The sequence below is a fragment of the Micromys minutus genome (genome assembly GCF_963924665.1).
Source record: "Micromys minutus genome assembly, chromosome: 3".
Taxonomy (NCBI): domain Eukaryota; kingdom Metazoa; phylum Chordata; class Mammalia; order Rodentia; family Muridae; genus Micromys; species Micromys minutus.
This window is the reverse complement of record NC_137972.1, coordinates 83457473-83483653: the sequence shown is the minus strand read 5'-3', so window position 1 is coordinate 83483653 and position 26181 is coordinate 83457473. Positions and strand designations below refer to the sequence as shown.

Sequence of the window (26181 nt, the reverse complement as noted above, 5' to 3'; positions counted from 1 at the left end):
AACTCGTATTTAGTGACAGGGAAACAAAGTGTTTTATAAATGTCTCAAGAGCCATCGTTTGCTTTTTTATGACAGAAATGCCTCCTGTGCCTCACTGCATACAAAGGCTGCAGTTACTTGAAGGAGTTGCAGTGAAAAAATTAACTCAGCATTTCAGGGATCTGACACATATTAAATAAATAGGACATATGATTCCCAACATTGGATTTATACCACTGGGTTCCCTGTGACAGATGTTGGAGTTGTATTTTCTGAATGCATAAAATAGCCAAGCTTCCTCTTTTTTCTTTGTCTGACATATTTTGGACTTAAGGCACTATTTGTGGCCCCATAGATAAAGCTCCAAGACCCACTCACTACTGAGGAAAGGATGGCAGGGTGACCCCTGCCAGTGCCTTAGTGTCCCTAGTAACAGGATCTGCTTGACTGGAGGTGCCCCAGCCAAAGGGTCGTGCCAGGATGCTGGTCACCCCTCAGGATGTTCCAATTACCCAAAAGAATAGGTCTTCTTCTGGGCCTAGTGTCTGTATGAAAGGAATGATGGGAAATTCCCAAGATGGGTCCGTCCGTGAGTGCTCCAGTATAATCACAGATTTCCTGACACCTTTCCTCTGCATGCTCCTTTCCTTCCCAACTGAAGGATTCTACCAATTCCTATGCAGATGCCTCAGGAGCTGTGACAAAATGTTTTTTAAGGGAACTACTCCCTCTGACATTCTTTCTTGTCTGTGAAATCCTCACTAATAAAATCACATCACCCAAGAATTAGTCCCCCATTAGAGTTAGGGTTAGAGTTAGGGCTAGGGTCATCCTGATGATGCCTATGGCTGCGTGTATAGGTCTATCTAGGCCAATCAAAACCTTAGCCCAGATGACATTAGAAAAGCTGGGAAGCAGCGTTGACACCTACCAAATCATGCCTTGATTGTAGACAAGGTGAAGCACATTCTCAGCAATCTTGAATTCTCCGTATTCAGGCTGTTAGAGAAAAGCATTTGGTTTAAGAACGAAGTCATAAAGTGCTTTGTGCAGAGTAGTGCACTCTGGCTATTTGTACCAACTTCTTTGCTCTTGTAGATATGCAGAGATCACTGTCTGGCTGGCTATCCAGAAAATGGTGTAATGAAAGGCTGGGGCAGGAGCTCGGTGGTGCATGCCCTTTTCTGTTTCCTCATGAATCCCCTTTGCAGCATTTCTGCCTCACTTCCTGGACCACACACTTACGTAGGTATTTCCTTGGACTGAAGCATTTCCTTCTGAAAGAAGGGTCAGAAGACTTAGGAAAGTCAATACTTAGAGGCTCAGGAAATGTCCAAGGCTCAGAAGGGCCTACCCTAGGCTACTCAAGCAGTTTACAAGGAGAGAAAAGATTCTTTAGTGGAGCTGCCTGCAAGTTGTGCAGCAAGCATTGCTGACATCACCCATGCTGGAGTTGGTATTTTAGTGAAGTAGCTGCCTGAGTCACCCATGTGTCTATAAGTAACCCTTCACTTATGTTCTTTTAAGTAACTCCAAGAATCTTGTAGGTTCACTAAGCTAGACTTGAATGGAATCACTTCTTGGGTCTGTTTTCATCTACTTGAGATGACCAAAAGTAGACTCCCTAGAAAAAGCTGTATCACATGCCTGACTCATTCATAGACAAGCCAACAGGGAGAGGTGGTTTACTTCTAGAACTTTCTCCAAGTGAAATATGGGGGAAGTATTTTACTTACAAACTTGCTTTCAAGGTCCCAACACCAATAGTCACTTAGGTAGCGAACAAAAAGTCCTCGGAAGAAGTCTATGAGGAGGATGCTGGCCACGGTAAAGAGCATGTCGATGACAGACAGCTTCAGCATCTCCTGCAACACATTGGGTTCTGCTGCCACCATGTCCTGCACCCCACCCCCATGCTCTCCACCTGTCTTCTCCACACTTCTCTTCCTGGTTCTCCCTGTCTCTGTCCCTTCCGGAGAGCTAGAGCCAGGAGCCTTCTAATGTTTCCCCTTAATATCTTTATGAAGTACAGTGGCAGAGGGAGGAGTTTATATCATATCTTGGGTGTTTGGACAGTAGATGCTCATTTGAGTTTGGGTAGCAAGATCCAAGGCAAAGACACTACTACATAAAACTTGGGAAGACCTTAAGGTCTGAGGTTCTGAAACACAAGCTCTTAACCAGATGTGCCTATGAGGTTGGTGGTGACCTTTTACAAGAATCTTGCTTGGTTACTGCTCCACAGTAACTTTGCTCTGAGCACTATGATTAATTTTGAGTACTGGAGCATAGAAAAGTAAAACCTCACTGGATTCCACGTTGTTTTTCTATGAAAAAGGAACAGTGATGTTCCTGAGAGTTCCCAAGGTGGGTTTTTTTTTTTTTTTTTTTTGAGACTTCTTAAAGGGCAGATAGAAATACCTGGCCAACATATGTCTCCCAGCACTGGCCTTGTGGGCCCTGCATGTAGGACACTGTCTTGTTGGCTGTTGTGTGTGGTGGGATAGAAGTCAGAAAGCTTGACTCTTCCAAGGCCCACGTACTGGTGTTTCTCCTGAGATCCACTCCTGACAAAGGTGTGGGCCAGTGCCCTTCTTCAGGCACTGTCCTGGTGGCATAGAAGGTGGGAGCATCTGCCCAGTGGCTTGTGATGTTTTTAGCAGCAGCTTCCTGTTGAGAAGAGACAGAGAAGAAAGGAAGGAAGGAAGGAAGGAAGGAAGAAAGGAAGGAATAAAGGAAGGAAGGAAGGAAATTTATATTTCTAAGGCTCTAGCTTAGACAAATGAGGGGGCCACCACATTGCTTTGGAGGGATCATGCTCTCTGCCTGTCTTCTCCCTCTCTACCATGTTTCTTTCTCCATCTCTAGTTACAATTTTTATCACCCTTTGCTTCTCTCTTCGCTCCTTCCTTTCCCTTTACCATGTGACTAGAGAGGTGACCACACCCACAAGACACCAGCTAAGAAAACACCATGCTCACCGTCTCCTAATGAGTATCAGAAATAGTTCTACAATTCTAGGTGACACTTTCATCTCTTTTCAACCTCTAGAGAATTTTAAGTCAAGTTCACAAGAAGATTGGACTTCAGAGAGTGGTAAACTAATGTTTCAGACAGACTGCAGATCAAGTTGCAGGTCAGGGCTAAGGTGACTTCAAAGCCCTGGCTCTCTATGACCTCTTTGACTTATCTATACCCTTTTATTCCTTTATGGTATTCTTTGAGTAAACTACCTTCAGAAAGCTCTTCCTTGTGCCTTCTGTTCCCTCCCACTCGAAGGCTGAGCAGGTTGAAAAGAAAGAAAAATTAAGAGTTGCTCTGTTCATATGGGTCTGGGACAGGAGCACACTCTGAACCATTCTGGACGAGCCTATGGCCAGTTCATCTTTCTGTGAGATCATCAAGTGTGCTCATTTAAAGCACTGTTGCCATCTTTCTTGATGGTGGAATGAAAATAAGATTGAATAGCGCAGATGTGGTGGCAAAAGCCCAGGTTCTGATAACAGCACTGTTAGGGCTTAAATCTCTATCCATACCCTGAAAAGACCACAGTGGTATGATTTGGAACAAATGAGAGACAAATAAAAGCACTAAAGAGGGAAAATATAATGAAGACACTAACATGGGGTGCTTTGTGGGGATAAATTATAAGAGACTGTCTAGTCTTGACAATGATGGGTCTGGGGCTGTTCAGTTTAGGCATTGATGTTGGGTAATCATGTGGTCTTGGTAGTGGTTGCGGGTGACCGTCCAAGTTGTATAGTAGTGGAAGGATGACTATCTAGTCTAAACAGTGATGGCAGGTACTATCCGGTCTAGGCAGCTAAGATAGGTACTGATCAGCAGTGATGGCAAGTGTCAACCCTATCTGGACACTCACCTCAATGTTCATGCTGTTCACTTTGTCCAGAAGAGCAATGATCAAGCTGTAGAGATTTCCTAGATACAGTACCAGGACCCTGAAAACCACAAGCTGTCTTGAGAAACAAGAACACCGTGTGTAGGACCAGCAGTTTAGAGCTACCAAGGAGTTCTAGGTCATCATGAATATTCTAATAAGACAATGGGTGCTACACTATTCTTCCAGAGGTCGTGAGTTCAGTTCCCAGAAATCACATGGTGGCTCACAATCATCTGTCATGGGATCTGATGCCCTCTTATGGTGTGTCTGAAGACAGCTACAGTGTACTCATGTATGTAAAAATGAATAGCCACATCATTAAAGAAGAAGAAGGACGAGAAGGAGCATGAGGATGATGAAGAAGAGAAGGAAGAGGAGGAGGAGGGAGGAGGAGGAGGAGGGAGGAGGAGGAGGAGGGAGGAAGGAGGAGAGAGGAGGAGGAGGAGGGAGGAGGAGGAGGAAGGAGGAGGAGGAGGAAGAGGAGGAGGAGGAGGAGGAGGAGGAGGAGAAGTGCAAGGAAAGCAACCTCTGTAGATCTTTCACTGGATCAGTGATGTGTAAATGTGGCCAAAATTCCAGTGACCTTATCTTAAGGAGAATACTTCCAAATGGAAACAACAACTCATGCATCCACACTAGCCTCTTTCATCTCTATGAGGTGTTGCGGCCAACCCCATGTGTAGGCAGCTTCTCTAGTAGACACTCTTGCCAGTTGCTTTTCCTCTGAAACTGTGAAAGGGCTCCTTTATGCATCACCCCAGGATGATCTCAGCATCTGCCTCAGCCTATGTGGGTCATAGCCCCTCCAACGGTATGTGGTCAGGTCTGATGGAGAAAGGGCCAATTGGGTTTTGCATGGGCTCTCACTGCATCTTGGATGAAAGGTATCATGGTCTGGTGGTGGGTTAATGGAACTGAAATAATATGTCTTTCTCTTATTACCAGAATTATGCCTCATTTGTCTGGGGTTACGTCTCTCTGTGGCTCTGTTTCTGTAGTTTTGAGTATGAAAAACGAGACCAATCTGTGTAATAGGATTGCCATTACACCAAATGCAATAATGGAATCGATTCTCCCCGGTGCCTGTGGGCAAGGAAGAATCTCAGGAAGGTACGTCTCACCCAGGCTGGATTGGTGCCGAGTGGAATAGAATGCAATAGGGTGAGGGGGCTCCCAAGCCTTGCCCCAGGTCTATCCATGCTGTGGAGTTTTGGTCAACTCCTTTATCTCTCTAGTGATGGTTTTCTGTCTTTACAGCTATAGGATTTTGGGAGTATGGGAACTGGAGTTTTCAAGCCAAACAACATCCTTACCCATTTTAGAAAATAGATGGCAGAACCTAAAAGACTGACAGTCCTGTCTTTTTCAGAAAATCTTTACTGGCTCCGGAGTGGAAGCAATCCTTCTCATAGTGGTTCAAGGTTTAGAGACTGTCATGAGGTGCCACAGGAGATGGTTTGAGAAGCCAGTTTGGATAGAGTGGGGAGTGACTGCTCAGGCCTCTGATACCTCCTATACCATGCCTTACCAACACATGAGTTGAAGTGGAGTAGACAGAACCTTAGGGAAGAAAAGCAACTTTCCAGAAAGCTAGCCACAAAGCCCTTGCTAGACATGAATGTGGCTCTAACTCTCAAGGAGGCAGTCTTGGGATGTTCCCTTGGACACAGTCTTCTCCGGCCACATCTGTTTATGACGTCTACTGTGGCAGCTACTGGCCGTCTTGGCCCAGCCCATACTGTCTTACAGCTCCCACAGTAGGGCGGGAGCTGTCTCCCTCATTTCTGGCAAACAGGGAGGGTCTATTTCACCATTCAGTCCAACCACAGAGGGAATTCAATCATGAGGAAAACAAGACATGGATTCCATCATCTTGCTGCTCAAGATGTGTCTGCTTTCCTGCCTGCTTCTCCCTCCTCCTCTCTGCCCCTTGTCCTCTTCTTTCTCTGCTTCCTCTTCCGCACTTCTTAAGTTCCAGCTGTTACTGGCACTATTCTGTTCCCTCATGCTGACTCTGCTCCTTTCATTCCTGCTACCCCCAGCTTGTTTTGAGTAACATCCCTAGGGGAAACTCTTAAGTGCAGCGCCTTAGCTCTGCAGTGATTCAGTTCCTCTGTGGGTGGCTGATGGGTGAACTGCCTTGGGGCTCTTCCCACCAGGATGCTCTACCTTGCTAACTGGAAGCGCAGCGTCGTCCGAGGATGGTACATCTCCAAGGCGGCAATGAGGTCAAAGGCAGACGGTGCTAGCATGGTGACCAGGGAGACCACCACGCTTACCTACGGAGAGAGTATATGCCCCTCAAGTATCTCTTCTCTGCTCTCTCAGCCTCATTTAATTTTGCCTTTGGCCACCTGCTAATGTGAATGGTAGTTAGCAGGGACACTAAGACCCTGTTTGGAAACCTCCTCAAATCTCTCTGAGAGTTATCCCCTTTTTCAGGCTACCACCACTCCGTCATGGGCTTGTTCCTGTGTGGAACTTTCTGTTAGGGTCATGAGGATACTTCCATGTGCCATCCGGGCTTCGGTAGCATTTCTATTGTGTGGACTGATCACCACTTCATTGTGTTTATACCTCCCTGACCTTGGTTGGAAGATGGAAATAATTGCTATTATTATGATCAGAAAGGGGAAGGCAGAGAGGTAATTGAATATCCCTCTGTACACAGGGGATTAATTATCTGGAGAACCGTGCCTGGTTCTTGTTTGTCTGGGCTTAAAGGAAAAGAAAGGCAAGTTTAAGCTGGTACATAAAATGTCTGAGCTAAATTAAGAAATAATTTCTGAACAGATGTTTAAAACTGTGCCATTTTGTAGATGTGCAAAAAGGTACAAATTTACTTAACCTACATGACTTGTATAAAATATGAGGAGATGTGAAAAGACTACCTGGTATAATCTTAGATTCCAGGAAATGACTGAGCGCAGGTGAACACACAGAATAGATATATGCCCATCTAACTGCTTTTAAAGTGAATGTTATTTTTATTGGAGTAATACAAAAATGTTTTGAAGTTATTTTTGTCTTTCAAATCCAGCAAGGTAAGTTGGGCCAAATATTTAGGACAATAGTCTCAATGACTAGAATTTATGAAATTCTTCTTAATCTACTTGGTAATTTTTATTATTTATGGATGAGTTGTTGAGTACACAAACAGTTTATGTGGCTGGTTCTGAAAACTACCTAAGCGCTGGATTCAAAGTGCAATACACTGGGTCGGTATAATCACCGATGCAGGTCTGTGGGTGGGGCTCATGCCTGAGGAGGTGGATGCTAAGGAACAGATACACGTATGGCAAAACTGAGGTCAGTATGAACTGAGATCTTCCTCGTTATTAAACCAGGACTTGGTAGTACTGGCGCTGAACTAGCAGGTTGTATTCACTTCTAGATATACTTCAGTCTAGTTCATGGAAGTAGCAGAGAGCAGGCAATGTCACCCCACTAAAGTGCACCTTGCTTTAGAGAGCATGGCTCCTAGTCACTGGGTACCTCATTCTTTTCCCAAAGTGTCAGCTCCTTCTTCGACTGCTCCAGCTTCTGGGACCGATCCACCACAAAGTAGATGAGATAGATGCTCCCAGCCAGCGAGAGGAGCACCAGGATGTTGGCAATGATTCTCAGGCAGACAGTCACCGCCCTGCAGAGAGAAGCAATACCCAGTACCTGGATGCAGATGATGAAACGTGGCGAAAGGGGACTTTTCCCTGCTGGGGACCTCTTTACTTCCTCTCCCTCCAGTTTCTCACTTTCTGAGAGATCAACAGAATTGTAAATTTGGCCAAACAGCATCTTGGAACTAAGAAACCATCAAACATTGGTATTAGGATAGAAGTATGTAAGTTTCAGGTTTAGGTTTGTTGCTTCAAATTGAAGTCCTACAGAACCGGAGAAATGACTCAGCTGTGAATGGCTGGCCCTGAGGTATGAGGACCTGAGTTGAGATTCTGAAAGACAACATTCAAAATATGCCAGGCAAAGTGGAGTGCATGCATAACCCCAGCATTTAGTTTTGGGGAGGCAGCGCTAGGCAGATCCCTGAAACTTACTGCCCAGTGAGTCTAGTCAAATTGATGAGCTTCGGATTCAGTGAAAGACTCTGTCTCAAACCATAAAGGTAAAAAAGCATTGAGAAAAATGCTCAACATATACTTTTGGCATCCATGCACACATGCATCTTACACTAAACAATATACACATTACACTACACACAACATTAAAGTCCTGTGGTGTACACAGTGCCTCACATAGTTTCCAGCAAAAGAAGAATACGGAGGGGAGAAAGACTGGCCTTGGTTTTCAGATGACGGCTGGTGGACCCACTCATCATTCCATACCATGAGCTTCAAGGGAGTCCCATGTGTATTGTTTTCCACAGTATACACAATCTGTGGTTAACAGTGCATGAGTGGGGCTGGTGAGATTGCTCAGTGGTTAGAGCACTGACTGCTCTTTCAGAGGTCCTGAGTTCAAATCCCAGCAACCACATGGTGGCTCACAACCATCTGTAATGATATCTGATGCCCTCTTCTGGTGTGTCTGAAGACAGCTACAGTGTACTTGCATTAAATAAACAAACAAACAATAAATAAATCTTAAAGAAATAACACATGAGTGTGTACCAGGACCCTGTTGAGAACTTCCCAGGGCAGTGGTGGAGTAGCCTAGGTACAAGGAAGCTTGCACAACTCTGCCTGGAGAAAGATGATTTGAAGAGGCACACAGAATTGGACCACTCCTCCCTAAGTCCTACTACAGGGGAGCTTGGGCAGGTCAATATATTTCCTTTTATGCACATGTCTGCCCTTTCTCAGCATATAAAGTAACTGGCTTTTAAGTGGGATGGCGCATGGCATCTTCCAGGTAAGAGAAGAAAATGTAACGTGCTAGATAACATTGTTATTCCCCACTCTGGAAGGGAAACACCATAGACCCTGGACTGTGATACACTGGGGTGGAAGACCCAAAAGAGCTAGGTCCATCAGTGTCATCCTCCTGCCTCTAGAGCACACAGTTATCACTGCCAGGATCATGCTATCTACAAGGGACCAGTTAGGAGGAATGTAGTAGGTTGTACAAAGCCTGGATCCCCATGGCTAAGCCCCTGGCATCCTTCCTGATGATGTCAGTTGTAAAAGCAGGCTGGGCCTTGAGTGAAAATGAGAGTTTCCGCTTCCTCTGCTTCACCCCTGGTCCAGAGTACCTGTTACATCTCTGTCTTCCTCTGAGCAACAGAATGAGGACCAGGGTTTGTGGAAAGAGAATGAGAAAACTCATTTCCTCCTCGGTTCACCAGTAATGAACCCCTTAGATCTAGCATAAACTAGAATAAAAAGGTGCCTATCATTTTCAAGTTCCATGGATCATTTAAGTCATTTGATTAGATATGGTAAAGACACAGACTCTGCATCCCACCGCCAGGAATGTTAATACGAACTAAAGTTGTTTCTTCCAGAGGCTGTGGATGACAATGGTGGGCTTGTTCTCGGCCTCTGAGAGTCCTGGGGGGGGATCTGTTCTGCCACTTTACTGGAGAGAAATGTAGGTCAAAAAGGTTGTGGGCTAGCTTTCTGGGTCACTGGGCTTTATGTGAGGGAGGTCTAGAACCCGTCCTTGCCAGCTGCCTGTGCACAGCTCTTCCTGGCTCTGCCTCTGCTCCCATCATTCCCGGCAGCCAGGAGACACATATCAACTGACCAGAGGACTATAAAATCAACAAGGACATCAGGGAGGTGGGCATGTCTGTTTTAATGAGGACAGGGCCATTTCCCCTTCCTGACAGCACCCTCCTTTTCCACCGGATCTCGGTTTAAAGATCTCCTGATAAACCTGGCCCCCAGGAGATCATCTCCGGAGGCTATTGGTGTGAGTGGGATGTTTCTTTTATCTTAGGAACTCGGAGATTTGTTTCTAAGTAAATTAGTCTTAACTATACTCAAGTGTTTCCTTCACTTCTTAGACTAGAAATTATCACGAAAATCGGCCATTTTGTTATCTAAGTTAAAGAGTAGGAAGCTGGTCAGTTTCCTCAGGTTCTGTAGGAGGAAGCACTCCCAAACTGCTGTAGAAAAAGAATGAGATCCCCCAGGTCACAGTACTCAGGAGATTGACAATAAAGAGGAAAGAGTTGCTGTGTAACAATTATGAAGATAAGGTATGAACATCTTGATAATTGTTTGTACCAAATGTAGCAAAAATGAATGAATGAATGAATACTTACATGTTTTTGTGTTTTTTCTTTTCTTGCTCTTCCAGTATGGCCTCCTTGAGGGAAAAATACACAAAGCACGGAAATTAGCTTTATAACCAATTATAAGCACCAGGGATAATGTGACCTACTGGGCATGAGGGCCCACTCTACGATCCCAACCCTTAGGAGGATCTAGTCTTTGGGTCATGCTTCGACACATAGGTAGTGTGTACTAGTCTGGATTAAAAATAAAAAAGAAAAAAGAAATTATCATCACCACGAACAACAACAAAACCCCCACTCTGTTACCTTAATTATTATCTTCAACATCTGTGACTTTCTTCTGTAAGTTTATATTGATAGGAATAGATTAAATATTAATTATCTAATAATCAATTATGAAAAGTAATTGAAGATTGGGAAGAAAGAATGGAGAAAAGAGGCTGTAATTTTTTTTTTTTTTTTGAATCATGGAAATATTTTCCTCCTCAAAATAAGTTTTCCTTTAATTGCAGATGACACTCAGCTGACCCCAATCTCTGACTTTGATCACATTTACTTCTAAGCGAAAACGTTTATATTCATGATGTAGAAGTAATTTTTCATGTATAAGTTTTAGCAATCCATTGTATAAATTATTAAAAATCCACAAATCAAAATTTTAAGACAATGGAAAGAGATGCTTTGAGCTTCTGTTCCCACATCTTACGTGGGCTCTTGCCTCTCATCAGCCTGGACACCCCTTCGGGTCTGTTGCCCTGGGCCTGGGAGGGGAGAGAGACAGACAGAGACAGAGAGAGCGTGCGCGTGCGCGCGAGAGAGCAGTGCTGACTCTGCCAGCAGGGGGCGCTACTGTCCTGCTGCAGGGACTCCACAGCACCGCCTTCACTTACCCTAATGCTGTTCAGGATGGCAGCTGTTTTGCTTTCTGCAGCCTCTGGGTTCCCAATGAGGTAATCCCAGGCACAAAACACCCGCCAGCAGAAAGTGTAGTTTTCGTTGGAAGCACTGGCCAGGCTGGTGCGGGAGTTCTTAGCCATCCTGCAAGAGAGGCTCCAGTGAGGTCATAGGAGCGTGTCTCAGGGATGGGGTCACCTCCTCCGAAGTGCCAAAACCGGAGCTTTGTGCGACCTGGGCAAAGCTGTCCTACATAACTCCTGAGTTCCTGCTTGGCTAGACTTTAACCATACTTGGACCCTCAGCCCATCCTTTACCTATGTGGAAATGACAACGGAATTATCACACGAGTCCACCACGTGACACCACACCACCAGCCCTGTGGTGGTCAGCAGCCATTGAGACTTGCTTCTCCCAGGAGGTCTCATGTCTGCATCTGGTCATGCGTTACCGTCTGCTCACAGATACGTGCACAAGCTGTGTGTGTTTCCCCACCTCTAGTCACCTTGACCGCAACGATCATATCTTATTAGAGCAGCTATGGCATTGTGTAAACCAGACGCCTCACGGAGCCTCGCACAAAGTAGTCAGTGAACAGTAAGTGCTGGCTAAACTTAGCATGACTCTGAGTCTTGGCCTCTTTCTCTATAAAAGGGCTACAGTGACTCGTAACTTTAATAGGGCTACCGGCAGGAGGCGAGGTCGCGCCTGTTCTAACTTAACTCCCGGCACGGTCTTGAGAAACAGACAGTCTTACTTTTTTAAGAGAATGATGAAGCTGTAAGCAAACACTGCCATCCCCACCAGGAAATATGCCAAGGGCAGGCGGTAGCCGGCTCTCCCGATTTGCCTCTGTCTTCCATAGTACCCGTAGAACAGGACGGAGCATTGAAGGTAACCCTGTCAAGAGACCACTAGGGTTGTTTCTGATTCCTGGATCCCACAGCTGTGGCCCTTTCAGCTCTCCCTCAAGGTCTGTGCGTAGTCAACGTTAGCCTTACCCCCAGGGACCACACAGTGTCCAGATCCTGTGCAGACATGACCTGCTCCTGGGGGATGGTCTTGCTGGCTGTACTTCCGAAGGGCTGGCCTGCGATCAGCTGGTGAGAGAGGAAGAGTTGACGCGTGTCTCTGGGTTAGGAGACCAGATAAAAGGAATGGTGGATCCTCATGTGTCTGTCAAGATGCCCTGATGGTGTCTCCAGAGACTGTGGTAGACTTTAGCTTGATAATCTTCAATGAGATAGTATTATGCGCCTGAGTTTTCCTTTGCCTGATATGTCCTTGCCTGCACTGTTACTGTGTAAACCCACTTGCAAGAAATGCAAGTGGCTTCTGTGCCAAATTACTGAGGTCCCTGGACCTCTTACACTCCGAGGAAATGAATGGCTCTATTTGTCTCTAAGGACGGAGTTTACCTGGAATACTGGGTAGACAAACTAGTACACGGGCCAAACACAGTCTGTTACCTCTTGTCTACCCTGAGAGATGTGGATAGGAATGGCTTTTCCATCCATGCACGATATGAAATTCAGATCTTAGCTACCTTCAGGGGTCTCTGCCATGCTCAGACCTTCTGTTGTGACATTACTACTTTGAGTAGCAGTGACCCAGTCTGGTACATTCCGGGTGTTCTCTTACAAAGCTTGCCATGTTCTTCCTGGTTGTTCCCAGTGCAACAGTGAGGGCTGCGGGTTCTAACATCCACCTCTCCCTCAGGTCTTGCACCTCTGGCCTCCCTCCTGGGACAACGCTTACCTCGGGGAGGACAACAAAGGCACCAGTCATCACCGCGAGCACTATGTTAATTCCAAACAACCACCTGAGGAAGATGAAGTAGGATGCCACACCAGATCCGAAGTGACCTAGAAAGGACAACAGAGAGTGGCTCTGTTCAGTGTCACAGCACAGAGAGCCTACACGTTCACCGGCAGCGTACAGAGTGACGTCATATGGTGTCCCCCATCCCCCACCGCTGGCTGCTTTGCTGGGTCAGCATTCTCTCCCTGGCCTCTGCCTCCATACACAGAAAGACCAGCTCTAGCTGATCAACACGCTGACAATCTTCCTAGAGCTGTGCCCATTCAAGTATGCTGAACCAAACGCGCTGCCTCAAGTGTCAGGAGACTTGCATATGCTGTTCTAGCTTTGCATTGGTTTACACATTCCAAGGTTCTTCTAAGGTCTTTTGTCTCCGTGAAGACATTGAAACTGTTCCAGTGAAGTCAGATAAAGAATATGTAGGAAGTCTGTAATGTTCCGGATCCACACACTTCCTCTCAATGGTAAGAGAGCATTTCACTCCATTGAAGCTAGCTTTTGATTTTTTAAAAAAAAAATATATGAAATCTGTTTTCGGAGGCTGAAGAGATGGCTCAGTGGGTGAGAACGTTAGCTGTTCTTACAGAGGAGTTGGATATAATTCTTAGCATCCCCATGGTGGCTCACAACCATCTGCAACTCCACTTCCAGACACCCTCTGGTGGCCACTGGGCAGAACACACAGAGGTGACAGACATGTACACGTAGGTGACATATCCATACATTTGAAAATAAACACATCTTTAAAAAGTGTTTTCCAGTAGTTTTTCTAGATAGTTTAACCCTTTACTTCTAAGATTAAACAGGTCCCCATGCTGAGATCTCATTTCTTTTATCTTTTTTAATGGTTTTCATGATTTCTGACTGTACATTTATATATTTAGTAGAATCTACAGAGTGATTTCTATTGACTCAAGTAACAGTTGGATGCAGAAGTAGTGACAGAATACATTCCTGTTTCTGAAACGCTTGCCTGTTCCTCTGAATGCTGGTCAATTCCTGTACTGTGCCGGGCTACACTGCTGTTTGTCTGTTGAGCATTTAATCGCGTATTTTATTTTAACCTTTTGGTCATGCAATTTCTTGAGAATATTTCCCTACTCCTATCTCCCAATTTATCTCTTGGATGTTTTTCTTCTTACATTTTCTGATCATTTGATCATGACCTCTGAGCAATACATTATGGAATAGCATTAAACTCGGAAACTGACTCTTGGGAAAGTCTACAACTTGAAATAAATGTGCCTTGTCTCTTCACAAGAACATCATCATCTTGGCTCCAATTTTATGCTTTTCTTCACCTTGCGACTTTAAAAAAAAGTTTGTTCACTCTTCTGTGTATGGGGGAGGAGAAAGAGATTTAGGGTATTTATTTTTAATATGTATTTTCTAAATTCTTACAGTATTTTCTATAAAAAACCATGTATTTTCATGTTTATATCTTGAAGTTACTATCTTACTTACCTTTACAGTTTTTCACTGATCATTCGTAGTTTGCTGTCTGACTGAATGAATGTACTAGGAATGATCATGGAAGAATGTGGAAAGGCAACATGAAGGTTCTTCCCATCCTGGGGGGTAGGGAGGGCACTAAGTCTTCCATCTCTGAGTCTATATGAGTGTTCTGGGCTGAATCTACTCCATGGTGGCTGAGGCTCACCAGGTGTCTCAGGCTATGTGCTGGCCACAGTGGCACATCACACCTGCAGTCCTCCGGGGAATACTCACTCTCAATTTTCTTTATCCTCATTTCCCAGGGGATGAAGATGACCACAAAGTTACAGGCTAGACGGGCAAGTTTCCGCCAGAGCTAGAGAGGAAAGGCCATGATTAGAAAACTTCTCATTTATAACCTTTGTAATAGATAGAACTCTGGGGTGTATCCTGGATGGAGGAGGGGCTCCTGGACACATTCACAAAACCTTTAATTATGGTTTCTTGGGCTACTAAGCATCTCTAAGAACAAAGTACCTCCCTATCTTCCCTATGTCCTGACCAGCTGGTATATATCTGGTTTGCACTGTCAGCTATGGGGTCTACATTCCTTTTTGGAAGCAGACTCTTGTGAATTCCAGGCTGGGTTCAAATTCCCTATGTACCTATGGATGGCTTTGAACTTACGATCCTGCTTTCCTTACCTCCCAAGTGGACTCCACCACAGCCAGTTTAATGTGATGCTACTTGAGAGCAGGGCTTTGCACATCCTAGGCAACCATTCTACCAACTGAGTTACATCCCAACCCTGTGATCTATCATCTTTTGGGTCGCAGTCTACCTTATTCATGGGTTGAGGACTAGGAAAATGTAAATCCCATTAGAAATGATATCTCACAATACACACTTGAGGCAGCCACAGACCCTTAGATTTGTGAATGGAGCCCAGGAATCAGTCTGACTCATTAGTACCCCAGATGTTTCTACCTGCCCCCCCCCAAGTTCAGAGACCAAAAATCTAGAATTCTCTTTGAAAATAAGCTCCACTCCAGGTGCATCTGTGTCCTACAAGATGTATTCTACCCTCTGTCGCAGCAGAAGCTGCCAGGAATAAGGTTGGGAATTTTGTCTGTGGTCTCATAGAACTGCCAAAAGTATGAAATCATTACTCTTTCCTCAAAGGAACGTAAAGCAGAATGTGGACCATGTTGGCTTTGCTCTCCAGCAAAATTGAAAGGTTGTGCATTCTAACACACAAACAGCCCTGGTTTGTGTTGGAAGCAAATGATATCACTGCACAAGGAAGAGCCACAAATGTAATTACTGCATTCCCAACTGTAAGACAACACATGGTCCTAACACAGACTCACAGGATAATGTCATTCTGGATGGATCTGGTAAGGCCAGACAGCTGCCTGCACAGGGAAGTCTGAGTTGTATTAGAAGTTCGAATTGTCTTTAGCTCATGAGTTGAGAACCAAGTTAAAGGCAGCCGCTATTCCTGTGAGCAATCATACAGACCACATGTGAGTAGCCAGAAAGAAATATGTCTGTCTCTAAATTTGCCTTCTTCGAGTCACTGGTCTCTCTTTCAATTTTCTTATGTCTGCCTGGCATCATCTGCCCAGAACAGAGATCCCCAGAGGCAGGCAGGCTCAACCATCATTCATCAAAGGCTTAGTAAACATTGAGTCTCCTCGATGCTTTAAAGCCCCAAAGACAGAGAAGCACAGGAGAAGTCCAAAGATCTGTCTGAGCTCTAGTTTTTGTCTTCTGATGATCGCCCTCAACCCCCACAGCAGAAGAGCAGAGAATCTAGACTGAGTCAAGGTCTAAAAATCCAACAAAAAACCACCCAAAACCAAAAAAAAAAACAAAAACAAAAAAACAAAAACAGAAAGAACTCAGCAAGATTTGATGAAGCAAGTCACAACTGTGACTGTGTTTTGGTGACTATTTTTGGTTAGAATATTCTAGTAATTGGTAAGTTTGGGTTATTTGTTAAATCGTTTACTTAGTAAAATTTGTCACTTATATTGGTGAGAGAAGCTCTTGTCCACCTGGGATAACCGTTCTAACAACATGTATGGTATTTCCTGAGAAGTAGGTTCACTTCTAACAAGTCTAGAGTCCCTTGGCTGTATTTTCTTGTAGCAGAGACAGTAAACAGGATACATGTTAGCTAGTGAAAAGTTTGTGTCCCTGTACAGGGAGGATAACCAAGAGCAATCCCATACCCTACTCAGGCTGGATTGGAAGCACTTTCATGTACGGAGGCTGGGATGCTGTAGCTTCCAAGGATGCACCTGAGCTGAGGCCAAATGAATATGAAGCCACATTTAACAAACAAACCAGAGCAGTAACTGCCATCTCTATGCCCCAAACTAAACTGAACTGGAAGAGGCATGGGCAATGCTAAATGGGCTGGAGACATGCCCTGTGCAGTGGTTTCAGTGAGAAATGGCCCGTGCAGGCTTAGGTATTTGAACACTTGGTCCCCAGTTGATGGTGCTGGTTGGGGAGTTATCCAGCCTTGACGGAAGAGGTCACTGGAAACATGGGTTCCAAGGTTTCATAGCCTCACACTACTTCCTTGTGATTAAACACGTGGTCCCCCAGCTACCGTCCCTCCCTTGCCATTATAGATCATGATTTGGAACTGAAAACCCCAAACAAACCCTTCCATAGGTAGCTTTTGTCTCTGCTGTTTTATCACAAAGTAACTAATACCCACAGTGAGAACTAGATGATTTCTAAGTAGGGCAGGGATTTGGTTATTTTTGTTACAAAACTCTTCTGATAATTCTGAGTGCCTTTTATATAAGTGATGTTCTTTCTTTTTTAAACGCTTGTTGGTCAGAGTTCTGCTCTGTAGCCCAGGTTAGCTTCAAACTTGGAGCCTACTGTCTCAATCTCAGAAGTGCTGGGAGCACAAACATGTGCCACCGCATCTAGCCTGTTAATGTATTTTCACCTTAAATAAGATTATGCTTTTTATCCATAGTAAATTTGATGGTGTTAAAGGTACCAACACCTCTTCTCATATAGATACAAAATGTGTATATGTGTGTATGTCTATATACTGTCTGAAGTCAAGCAATGAAAGGCCTAGCACTATCTAAAATCAATTCCCCATAGTGTCTCATATGGTGACAGAAAACTAGCAGAAAGTTAGAAGCACAAGAGAGCATAGAAATACAGCTGTGTTCTGTATATTTACCTCGCCAACTCCCTGTCAGTGCAGCTGAGGTAAGGAGGCAGAAGTCATTTTGGTTATGAAACAAAAAATGATTCTCTGAAGCGTAAGAAGAAAGAACGCCAAGGCCTAACCTTGGAGGATTTCTAAAAATCAATTTTAGACCTCCAAAGTTAATGAACGTTGTTTCAGAAAATTTAATAAGAGTCTATTTATACCTTTCTTGTTACATTAGTAAACTTAAAATATAACATTCAAGATCTGTGTGTATGTAATAAGGTCAGGTTACTTATTTCATTATTTATATGATGATACAAATGTTAAGACTTTTGGAAAATAAATTGTAGCATTTACCAAGAACCAAAAAATAAACCCAAACCAAACCAAACCACCAACACCATCACCACCAACAACACCCCACAAAACAAAAGATAAAATCTAACCAACCAACCAAACCCAAAAAGTCCGAACTCATAATGCTTCTTAGGTGGATTATAGTTTCTATATTTAGCCTAAACATGAATTTAAAATGACAAAAGAGTCTGCACCTAGCAAACATGTGTTTTTAGAATTTATAACTAGGGAAAGCTAGAAGCAACTTTAATATCTATCAGCAGCCAAATAACAAAATGAACAGACACTTGGTGATGGAAAATTAAACAGTTTTGTAAAACGATAAGCAGATGCTGTGGACCAATAAAAGAATATTTAAGGTTTTAAGTGGGCAAAGAGGGAAGGAGAAGATGTTGTCATTATGACGAAATAAAAAGCATGTATTTATATAATGGCATTAAATGGGATTTAAGATTAAAATGTCTTTTTAAGAAAGATTCTGAGTTGGGGCTGAGTAGGCACAGACATAACTTTTTTCTGTTTTTGAAGATAAAAAATCTCATCGGCAATGGGAAATTTCATAGTATACTCAACTTAAGTTTCAGCTATCTGCTTAGGAAAGAGGGTAATCCACCCCTAGCTTTAATCATTAGGTGAGAGCTGGGATCTGCCTACGTAACTCTAGGTGTGAGTGTTCCAGCAGCGCAGCCAGACACAGGACAAAGCACAGGAAGAACATTTATGGGGCTGAGTCAGGAAGGCTGGCGGGTATTTTCACAAAATTTTCTTTTGCCCCTATAAATTACACTTATTTACACCAAATAACTAGTAACTGGTGGTCTCCAGCGCTGAGAACCGGGTTTGGTGGGGTTTGAACTTGTGGACTTATTGATATTCTACAGCTGTTAGTGGTGGGCAGTCCTAAGTGTGTGTGAGGACAGGGACATGGTGTGCTCTTTACCTCTGCTCCTGCTGCCTGGTAGCCTCGAGTCCTGGTCAGCCTGCCTTCAAACTTCAGCACAATCTCCTTTGCTCGTCTAAGAGAAGGAGAACATGAAAGTGACCACAAGCTTACCAGTGCAGGAAAGGAACACCTACCAATAGAACAGTAGAATTAGAATATTTCATTCCTGCTCTCTGATAACAAGAAAATAAACGCTTTTAAAACGATTCTTTAAGGGGCTAGAGACATGGCTCAGCAGTTAAGGGTGCTTACTGCTCTTTTGAGGACCTGAGTTCTACTCAACATCTATAATTCCAGTTCCAGGAGATTGGATGCCCTCTTTTGAGGCAGACATGTGGACACACACACACACACACACACACACACACACACACACACACACAGTCTCAAAACTGTCTTATCATTTGTGTTGGAAAGAATGAATTCACACCAGTTACTTATGGTTCACTTTGTCAGGATGTTTCCTAGGCTGGCAGCTGGCTGGGGATTACAGGCTTTGGGTGTTCTGACAGCAGCTACCATATAGGTCCTCTGCTTGACAGCCTGCCTCTTCCTGGCATTTCCTTTTCTTACAGTTCTTGAGATTTTCTTTTTATTTTGTGTGAACGAGTGTTTGCCGGCACGGATATCTGTGCACCACATGGATGCAGTTCCAGTGAAGGGCAGGGAGTTAGAGTTAGAGGCCATTGCAAACCGCCGTGTATGTACTGGGAACTGACCCACATTCTCTGGAGGTCGCTGTCGTTCCAGTCCCTTCTTGTCTGTTTTTAGTAGGAAGGGGTGCTGTCAATTCAACTGGTGTAACAAAGTTTTGTTTCTTCTTCTCTCCTTTATTCTCTCTTTTCTTCTTTGTCTCCACTTTCTTCTTCTTCTTCTTCTTCTTCTTCTTCTTCTTCTTCTTCTTCTTCTTCTTCTTCTTCTTCTTCTTCTTCTTCTTCTTCTTCTTCTCCTTCTCCTTCTCCTTCTCCTTCTCCTTCTCCTTCTCCTTCTCTTCCTCCTCCTCCTCTTTCTTCTTCTCCTCCTCTTCTTTCTCCTCCCCTTCCTCCTCCTCCTCCTCCTTCTCCTCCTCCTCCTCCTCCTCCGTCTCCTCCTCCTCCTCCTTCTTCTTCTTCTTCTTCTTCTTCTTCTCTCTCTCTCTCTCTCTCTCTCTCTCTCTCTCTCTCTCTCTCTCTCTCTCTCTCTCATGTGCGCATGCACACACACAAAGTATGCACATGTACTTGCACACAAAAGATGGAATCTGTTACCCAGTGGATAACAATATGAAATGTAAGAGCACTGTGGGCCTGATTTCAGAGGGTTTTATCGATGCACAGTTTTCAAATAACCTAATGATGCGTAACCCCAAGGCAGAGACACTAAACCATACCTGATGATCAGCCCTTCTGTTGGGTCACACTCACTGTTAAAGAACTCAGTTCTTAGTTGGGTCACTAGTTTGACAAGTCTACTTAATAGGCTATTCCTGTATGTGCCTTTTGCAAACCCTCCTGATAATACCCACTGGATGTCAATCCTTTAAGAGTCATGAGGGGTTATTTAGTTCTTGTTTCTACAGAAAAGGTGACCTCCCCAAATTATTCCTTTACCAATTTCTGAGTTTTAAATCTGTCTCATGAACTGTAATTATATTTCGTTTTTGCTGAAACTGTGTCATGAGTGTGGCCCAGGATAGCCTTGAATGTGCTATATAGCCAAGGATGGCCTTGGACTAACCCATCCTCCTGTCTACTCAATAAGACTTTCATTATTGTGGCTCAGCATTCACACTGGCTCTACTCTGATCACCATAACAGGTACAGCAACAATGAGGGGCACCCTCTATACATATGCACAGCACACATTTGTAAAAAGTTAAAATACCGCAAAAGCCGAAATAGCAAGCGATTTCATAGTCTCATTTATAACTCTGTTCCCTGCATGCGTTTTCCACATTTTTAGTTTGGGTCAAGGACAGTGGATTACGGACATTAAAAAACAAACAAACAAACAAATAAAACCAAAAAAAAAAAAAAAAAAAAAAAAACAGTTGCCATGGAAGGGCTTCCTACTCAGTAAATATGACCCAGATGCCAAGATGCAGTGATGAAGTGGGCTCCATGGTGGAGGGTGAGGGGCGTGGAGACATGAGGGGGTGTACTCATCACACAGGTCCCGGAACAGGAAATGAGTATGTGCTGTGTCCTCACAGCAGGTAGCTCACTGCTGATGATGTTCCTCCAGGTTTCTAAGCAGTCGGGGTTCAGTGCCTTCTGAACCCGTCACTGACACCAGGATCAGCCTCAGCAGGTCCACTTAGTGAAGCAGAGATGTAAGTCACAAAGGGATAACAAAAGGAACCTGGCTGTCAGCCTGAGGAGTGTGGCCTGTGTCTGACATTTTGGAGCTCCGGCGAGTCAGCAGGTATGACTGAATTCACCAGACGTCTAAATTTGTGTTTTATTCCTGAAGTTATCTGAAAGAATGGTAAGCAAGTATTCTGTTCTTGTCTCAATATTGTAAGGATTTGTCTTGGGACTTGGGGAGATGGCTCAAAGGAGAGAATCGCTTAATGTATTAGCATGGGAAACTGAAGTTGGATACCCAGCCAAGGTAAAAGCTGGGCACAGTTCCACATATCTGTAAGCCTCACACCATGTGTGAGGAGAAGAGACAGAGTATTGAGAACCGACTGGCCTGCTAGTCTAGTTTGGACAGTGAGCTCCAGGTTCGGTAAGAGTCTGTCTCAAAAAATAAGGTGGAGAGAGAAAAGCAGAAGGTAGTTGATCTACTAGTGCACACACAAATCAGCACTCTCTCTCTCCCCATTCCTCTCCCTTCTCTCTCAAACATGCACACACACACACACACACACACACACACACACACACACACACACATGGGAATGTTTCTGAATGGTGTTTGAAAGTTAACCTTGTTCCTATTTACTTTTAAATTATTTGCTCCAAAAATTACATAAAATCTCCATGGTTCAGCACGAGAGACCTTGACTTAAGATTGGAGTGTCTGGTTTAAAGGTGAGCTTGTCACATTTATACATTCACAGGCTATTTTTGCTCAGGCTGCTCTATTACTGTCTCCATTAGTCTTCTCATCTGAAAAGTGGGCAGAATGCTGTGCACCCTCAAAGGATAGAAACGATGAGACCCAGAATCAGACTGGGACAGTGGGCAGAGAGGAATCCATTGCAGCCACTTGAGATGGAAGTGTGAATGTCTTTAGTCAGAGGGTCATGTTGGTTAGACTTGGGACTCAAGTCTCAGAAAGGGGTGATTTCATAGGAAGATGTGCAAGTCTGGTAGGTGGGAGTCTGAAAGAAATACACACTGGCATCTAGACAAACCACCCTGAAGGGAAGCTGTGACAGCAGTTCTGGGCGCACAGTAGGTGCCTGAACACTAGGCATGGGGGACGCTTTCTAAGGAACATGCACTCCTGGTTCATGGTAGCTCATGGTCCCTTATGGAGTATGTGGCCATCACCCCAATTCTTAGCTATGAATATCACATATTGAACATGATCTTTTGTTTAGTAAGTTTAAACTCTCAAAGTTTAAACTTGAATGGACAAATGGATTAGGCTGAATTGATTATTTGAAATGTTTGGGACCAGGAATATAGTTTAGTGGTTGAGAATGGACTGTTGCGTGTACAATCTTGGATTCTATTCCCAGGGTCACAAAGATGAGCGGTGAGAGAGGGCTGGGGAGACGGGGTTCATCTCCCATTGTGCTTGGTTCTGGGTCTGAGGGACCGCACAGGCAGTGTTCCTGAAGGCACAGTTAGTTTAGCTGTTCACATTTTTGGCACACTGTTGCAGATGAACCAGCTGTTTGCTATCACTTCAGCTTTAACCAGAGGACCCTGTATGGAGAGGTTCTGGAATCTGCCCAATATCAAACAGCTAGAGATCTGAGGAGGTAGTATTTGAACTTAGGGAGGCAATTTGCCTTCAAAGTATAAGTGCTTAACTATGACGGAGACAGACTCTCTAATAGACTCAGAATATCCTAATAACTGGCTTCCTGAAGAGATTTCCTCCCCAAGGGAGATAAGAGCAAGGAGGTGAAGTAGATGTCTCTTTGATTTTGGCTCTCACTCCGTCTCCTGTGAGTTTGGAGACAATGTGAAAATCTAGTGTTTGGAAAAGAGATTGGCAACTCAAAACTGTCTACCAACAAATACACAACAACACTGCACACACACACACACACACACACACACACACACAAACCACACACACATACCTGTACACTCATTCTCTCAAACACACCACACTCACACATACATTCTCATATGCCCCACACTCACACACATATAACACCACACATACATATATGCACACACACACGTACACACACACCACATACATACTCTCATATATACACCACACTCACATACAAATTCTCACACACACACTTACACACACACCACATACATACTCTCATATATACACCACACTCACATACAAATTCTCACACACACATTATACTCACACACAGAACACCACACATACTTATACATACTCTCATACATACTTACACACACATGTGCATACACACTCTACTCACACATACACACTATCTCATACACACAAACAACACACACACACACACACACACACAGAGGCATACAAGCACACACGCACACTCACAGACACTGTAACACCTATGGCTAGATTGTCCTCTCAAACATCTTTAGGACTTCTCTGAATCAAATGCAAGATGGTCACAGTTCTTGGATGGCATATTCACTCTTACCAGTGATTGCTGTGGAGGCCCTTCCTTACCTCAGTGCCCGCAGCTTCTGCCCCATGGTCCAGGGTCTGCAACGGATATTTGCCATGAGATCTTTCTGAAACTGTATATTCTGGAAGATTTGTTCCGGATCACTGCTGTCCCCCGCTTCATCAGCATTAAAGCTGTCGTCAGAGTTACTGAATGGAAAAGGGGCATCATGGAGGAAATCTGATTACAGAATTGCTTCCAGCAAAGAACATCTTTCTTGCGTAACTTCTGCATGTCACTGGCCCAGGGTCATCTGTGCTGTGTGTGTGTGTGTGTGTGTGTGTGTGTGTGTGTGTGTGTATCCATAGGCTGACAGAATGGTAGTGTCAACAAGTCCTTAGAAACTCATTTGTGGTATTCTGTTACTTCAGCGGTCAGTGAAAAAGAATGACTTCACAAGACAAGAGGCAGCAAGAGAGAGGAGAGGAATTCCCATGTTTGATTCCACTCTTGTGGAGCAGTAGTTTTGAGAAGGGGCACTGAGGTGACAAGCAAAGCTTAGAGACACAATTCTTCCTTCTCCCTCTGTAAAGATAAAAGAATAAACACAAGCCTGTGCTGCCTGGAGATGCCTCTGTTTGCTTGTGTTCTTTTTAAACACAAGACAAGAGTGGGTTTTACAAACACAAAAAATGAGTTAAATGACTGCATGGGGCAAACTTCTTCAGGGCATAGCTACTGTGTAGAAGAACAATTTTTCAACATTTAACAGGGCCTTTCCTCCCTAGTACTACTTAATATGTAACTCAGTATTTTGTTTTAGGAGGAAATGAATACTCTACGGCTTTTGCAAGACAACGTATTTCCTCTAATTTTGATCAGTAGGTCTTTTATTTCCTCAAAGGAAAAGTTCTCTTTTTCTTTGGGGGGGGGAGGACGAGTCAGAGGAGGTTTCAGTGTTTAACAGAAAATACTCCCTATAGAAACCTAAGACATTCAGTCCGCATCTTCGCCCACGTCTCCATTATCGGAAGCGTTTTCCAGCAGACACCTGATTTATTAGAGGCGGCAGATGTCTTGTCTGCTCTCTTCCGACACGGAGAGAAGCAGATGAAGCCCATGTGTGGAATTGGCGGGCAACAATATAAGTGCGGGATACAGGCTTTGGAGCCTGGTGCTTGCAGTTGTCTGTTTCTCTGAGCATTGCTGTGGCCCCCACTCCAGCTCCACATGACCCCAGAGAAGTAAGTTTCTGCACTGGAGAACCCAGCAGGGTACTCACCCAAGCAGCAGGGAGTCCTGGTAGAGGTAGTGCTGGCTGGCATTTCTCCGGATGCTCCGGTAGCGTTGGGATGCCTTTGAGGTTTTCATGAGGCCTGGTCTGCAGCCAGTGGTCCCTAGGGAATAGTTGAGAAGCCTTGGGTTTGCAGGGCAGGGGTCTGTTCCAAATGAGCTGCCTGAAAGAGACCTTCAGAGTTGACCTGCTCTCCTCCCTCTGAAGCAGGAGCAAATGTCTGCCTGCAGCTGGTGCTGGGGGCAGAAAAGAAGCCAGGAGGCCAGCCAGGGTCATACATATGTAACAGTGGGGTGGGTGTGCCCACATTGATTGGCTAAGATCTGAACAGCTGGAGGCGTGGCCCAGTGACCTAGGGATAGCTTGGTTCTTCCTAAGTGCCTCCTCAATCTCTTGTGCCCAGACAGAACTCAAAGACTTGCAAACTCTGTATCTTACTACAGCCGACTGTCGCACACCACTTTGGGAGTATAGAAGGCAGGGTGTGGCGGGCCTCTCAAGAAGAGGCTTACAGGTGGCAAGTATACTGCCTATCCAGGCACAGACAATAGAACTCTTCTTTTTTCCTCCCTCTACATCTTTTTGATTTTGTACTTTGAAAGTTGTCAAACTTACAGAAACATTGTCTCTATAGTACCATGGACATCTGGCTACCTTCAGTAATTAAGCATTTACATTTTACCACCATTCTCCCAATTCCACCCACACCATCCTTGCTACATACCATTTACAAGTAAACTCTAAAAATAATGGCATTTCAGTCTTTAAGACTTCACTGTTCTAGTAACAAAAGCCGAATTACTTTACTTCTAGTCTTAAGTATGGACCTGTTACTGTGCATCATGACCCATAAAACTGAGTTTGAGAAAAATTAAGATTTTTTATGTATTATATTTTAATTTCAAGGCTGGAGAGATGTTCCAGAAGTTAAAAGAATTTGTTACTCATGCAGAGGACTAACCACCTGTAGCCCCAAGCTCCAGGAAAACTGATGACCTCTTCTGTCCTTGGTGGACACACATGGTCATCTCTCTCTCTCTTTTTCTTTCTCTCTCCCTCCTTCATCCCTCTCTCCCTCCGTCTCTCTGTCTGTCTATTTGTTTATCCTAGTCAGGGTTTCTATTCCTGCACAAAACATCATGACCAAGAAGCAAGTTGGGGAGGAAAGGGTTTATTCAGCTTACACTTCCACATTGCTGTTCATCACCAAAGGAAGTCAGGACTGGAACTCAAGCAGGTCAGGAAGCAGGAGCTGATGCAGAGGCCATGGAGGGATGTTACTTACTGGCTTTCTTCCTTTGGCTTGCTCAGTCTGCTTTCTTATAGAACCCTGGTCTACTAGCATAGAGATGGCACCACCCACAACTGGGAGGGGGGCTTACCCCTAGATCAGTAGTTGAGAAAATGCCTTACAGCTGGATCTCATAGAGGGATTTCCTCACT

General features: G+C 44.3%; 1 protein-coding gene across 1 annotated transcript in view; it reads right to left on the bottom strand.

Moving 5' to 3' along the window:
- The window catches only part of TMC3 (transmembrane channel like 3), a gene marked incomplete at both ends in the record, with an annotated part of 34894 nt that extends 10079 nt beyond the window's left edge, over nt 1-24815 (bottom strand). Inside the window, 15 exons of the mRNA XM_080914097.1 lie at nt 911-978; nt 1716-1844; nt 2401-2649; nt 3860-3938; nt 6050-6159; nt 7376-7523; nt 10104-10147; nt 10967-11114; nt 11728-11870; nt 11972-12070; nt 12729-12835; nt 14520-14601; nt 18716-18791; nt 23507-23653; nt 24727-24815. Coding sequence (XP_080770223.1) covers nt 911-978; nt 1716-1844; nt 2401-2649; nt 3860-3938; nt 6050-6159; nt 7376-7523; nt 10104-10147; nt 10967-11114; nt 11728-11870; nt 11972-12070; nt 12729-12835; nt 14520-14601; nt 18716-18791; nt 23507-23653; nt 24727-24815 — 1718 coding nt within the window. The remainder of the gene's footprint in view (nt 1-910; nt 979-1715; nt 1845-2400; nt 2650-3859; nt 3939-6049; nt 6160-7375; nt 7524-10103; nt 10148-10966; nt 11115-11727; nt 11871-11971; nt 12071-12728; nt 12836-14519; nt 14602-18715; nt 18792-23506; nt 23654-24726) is intronic.
- Nucleotides 24816-26181: the final 1366 nt, after the last annotated feature.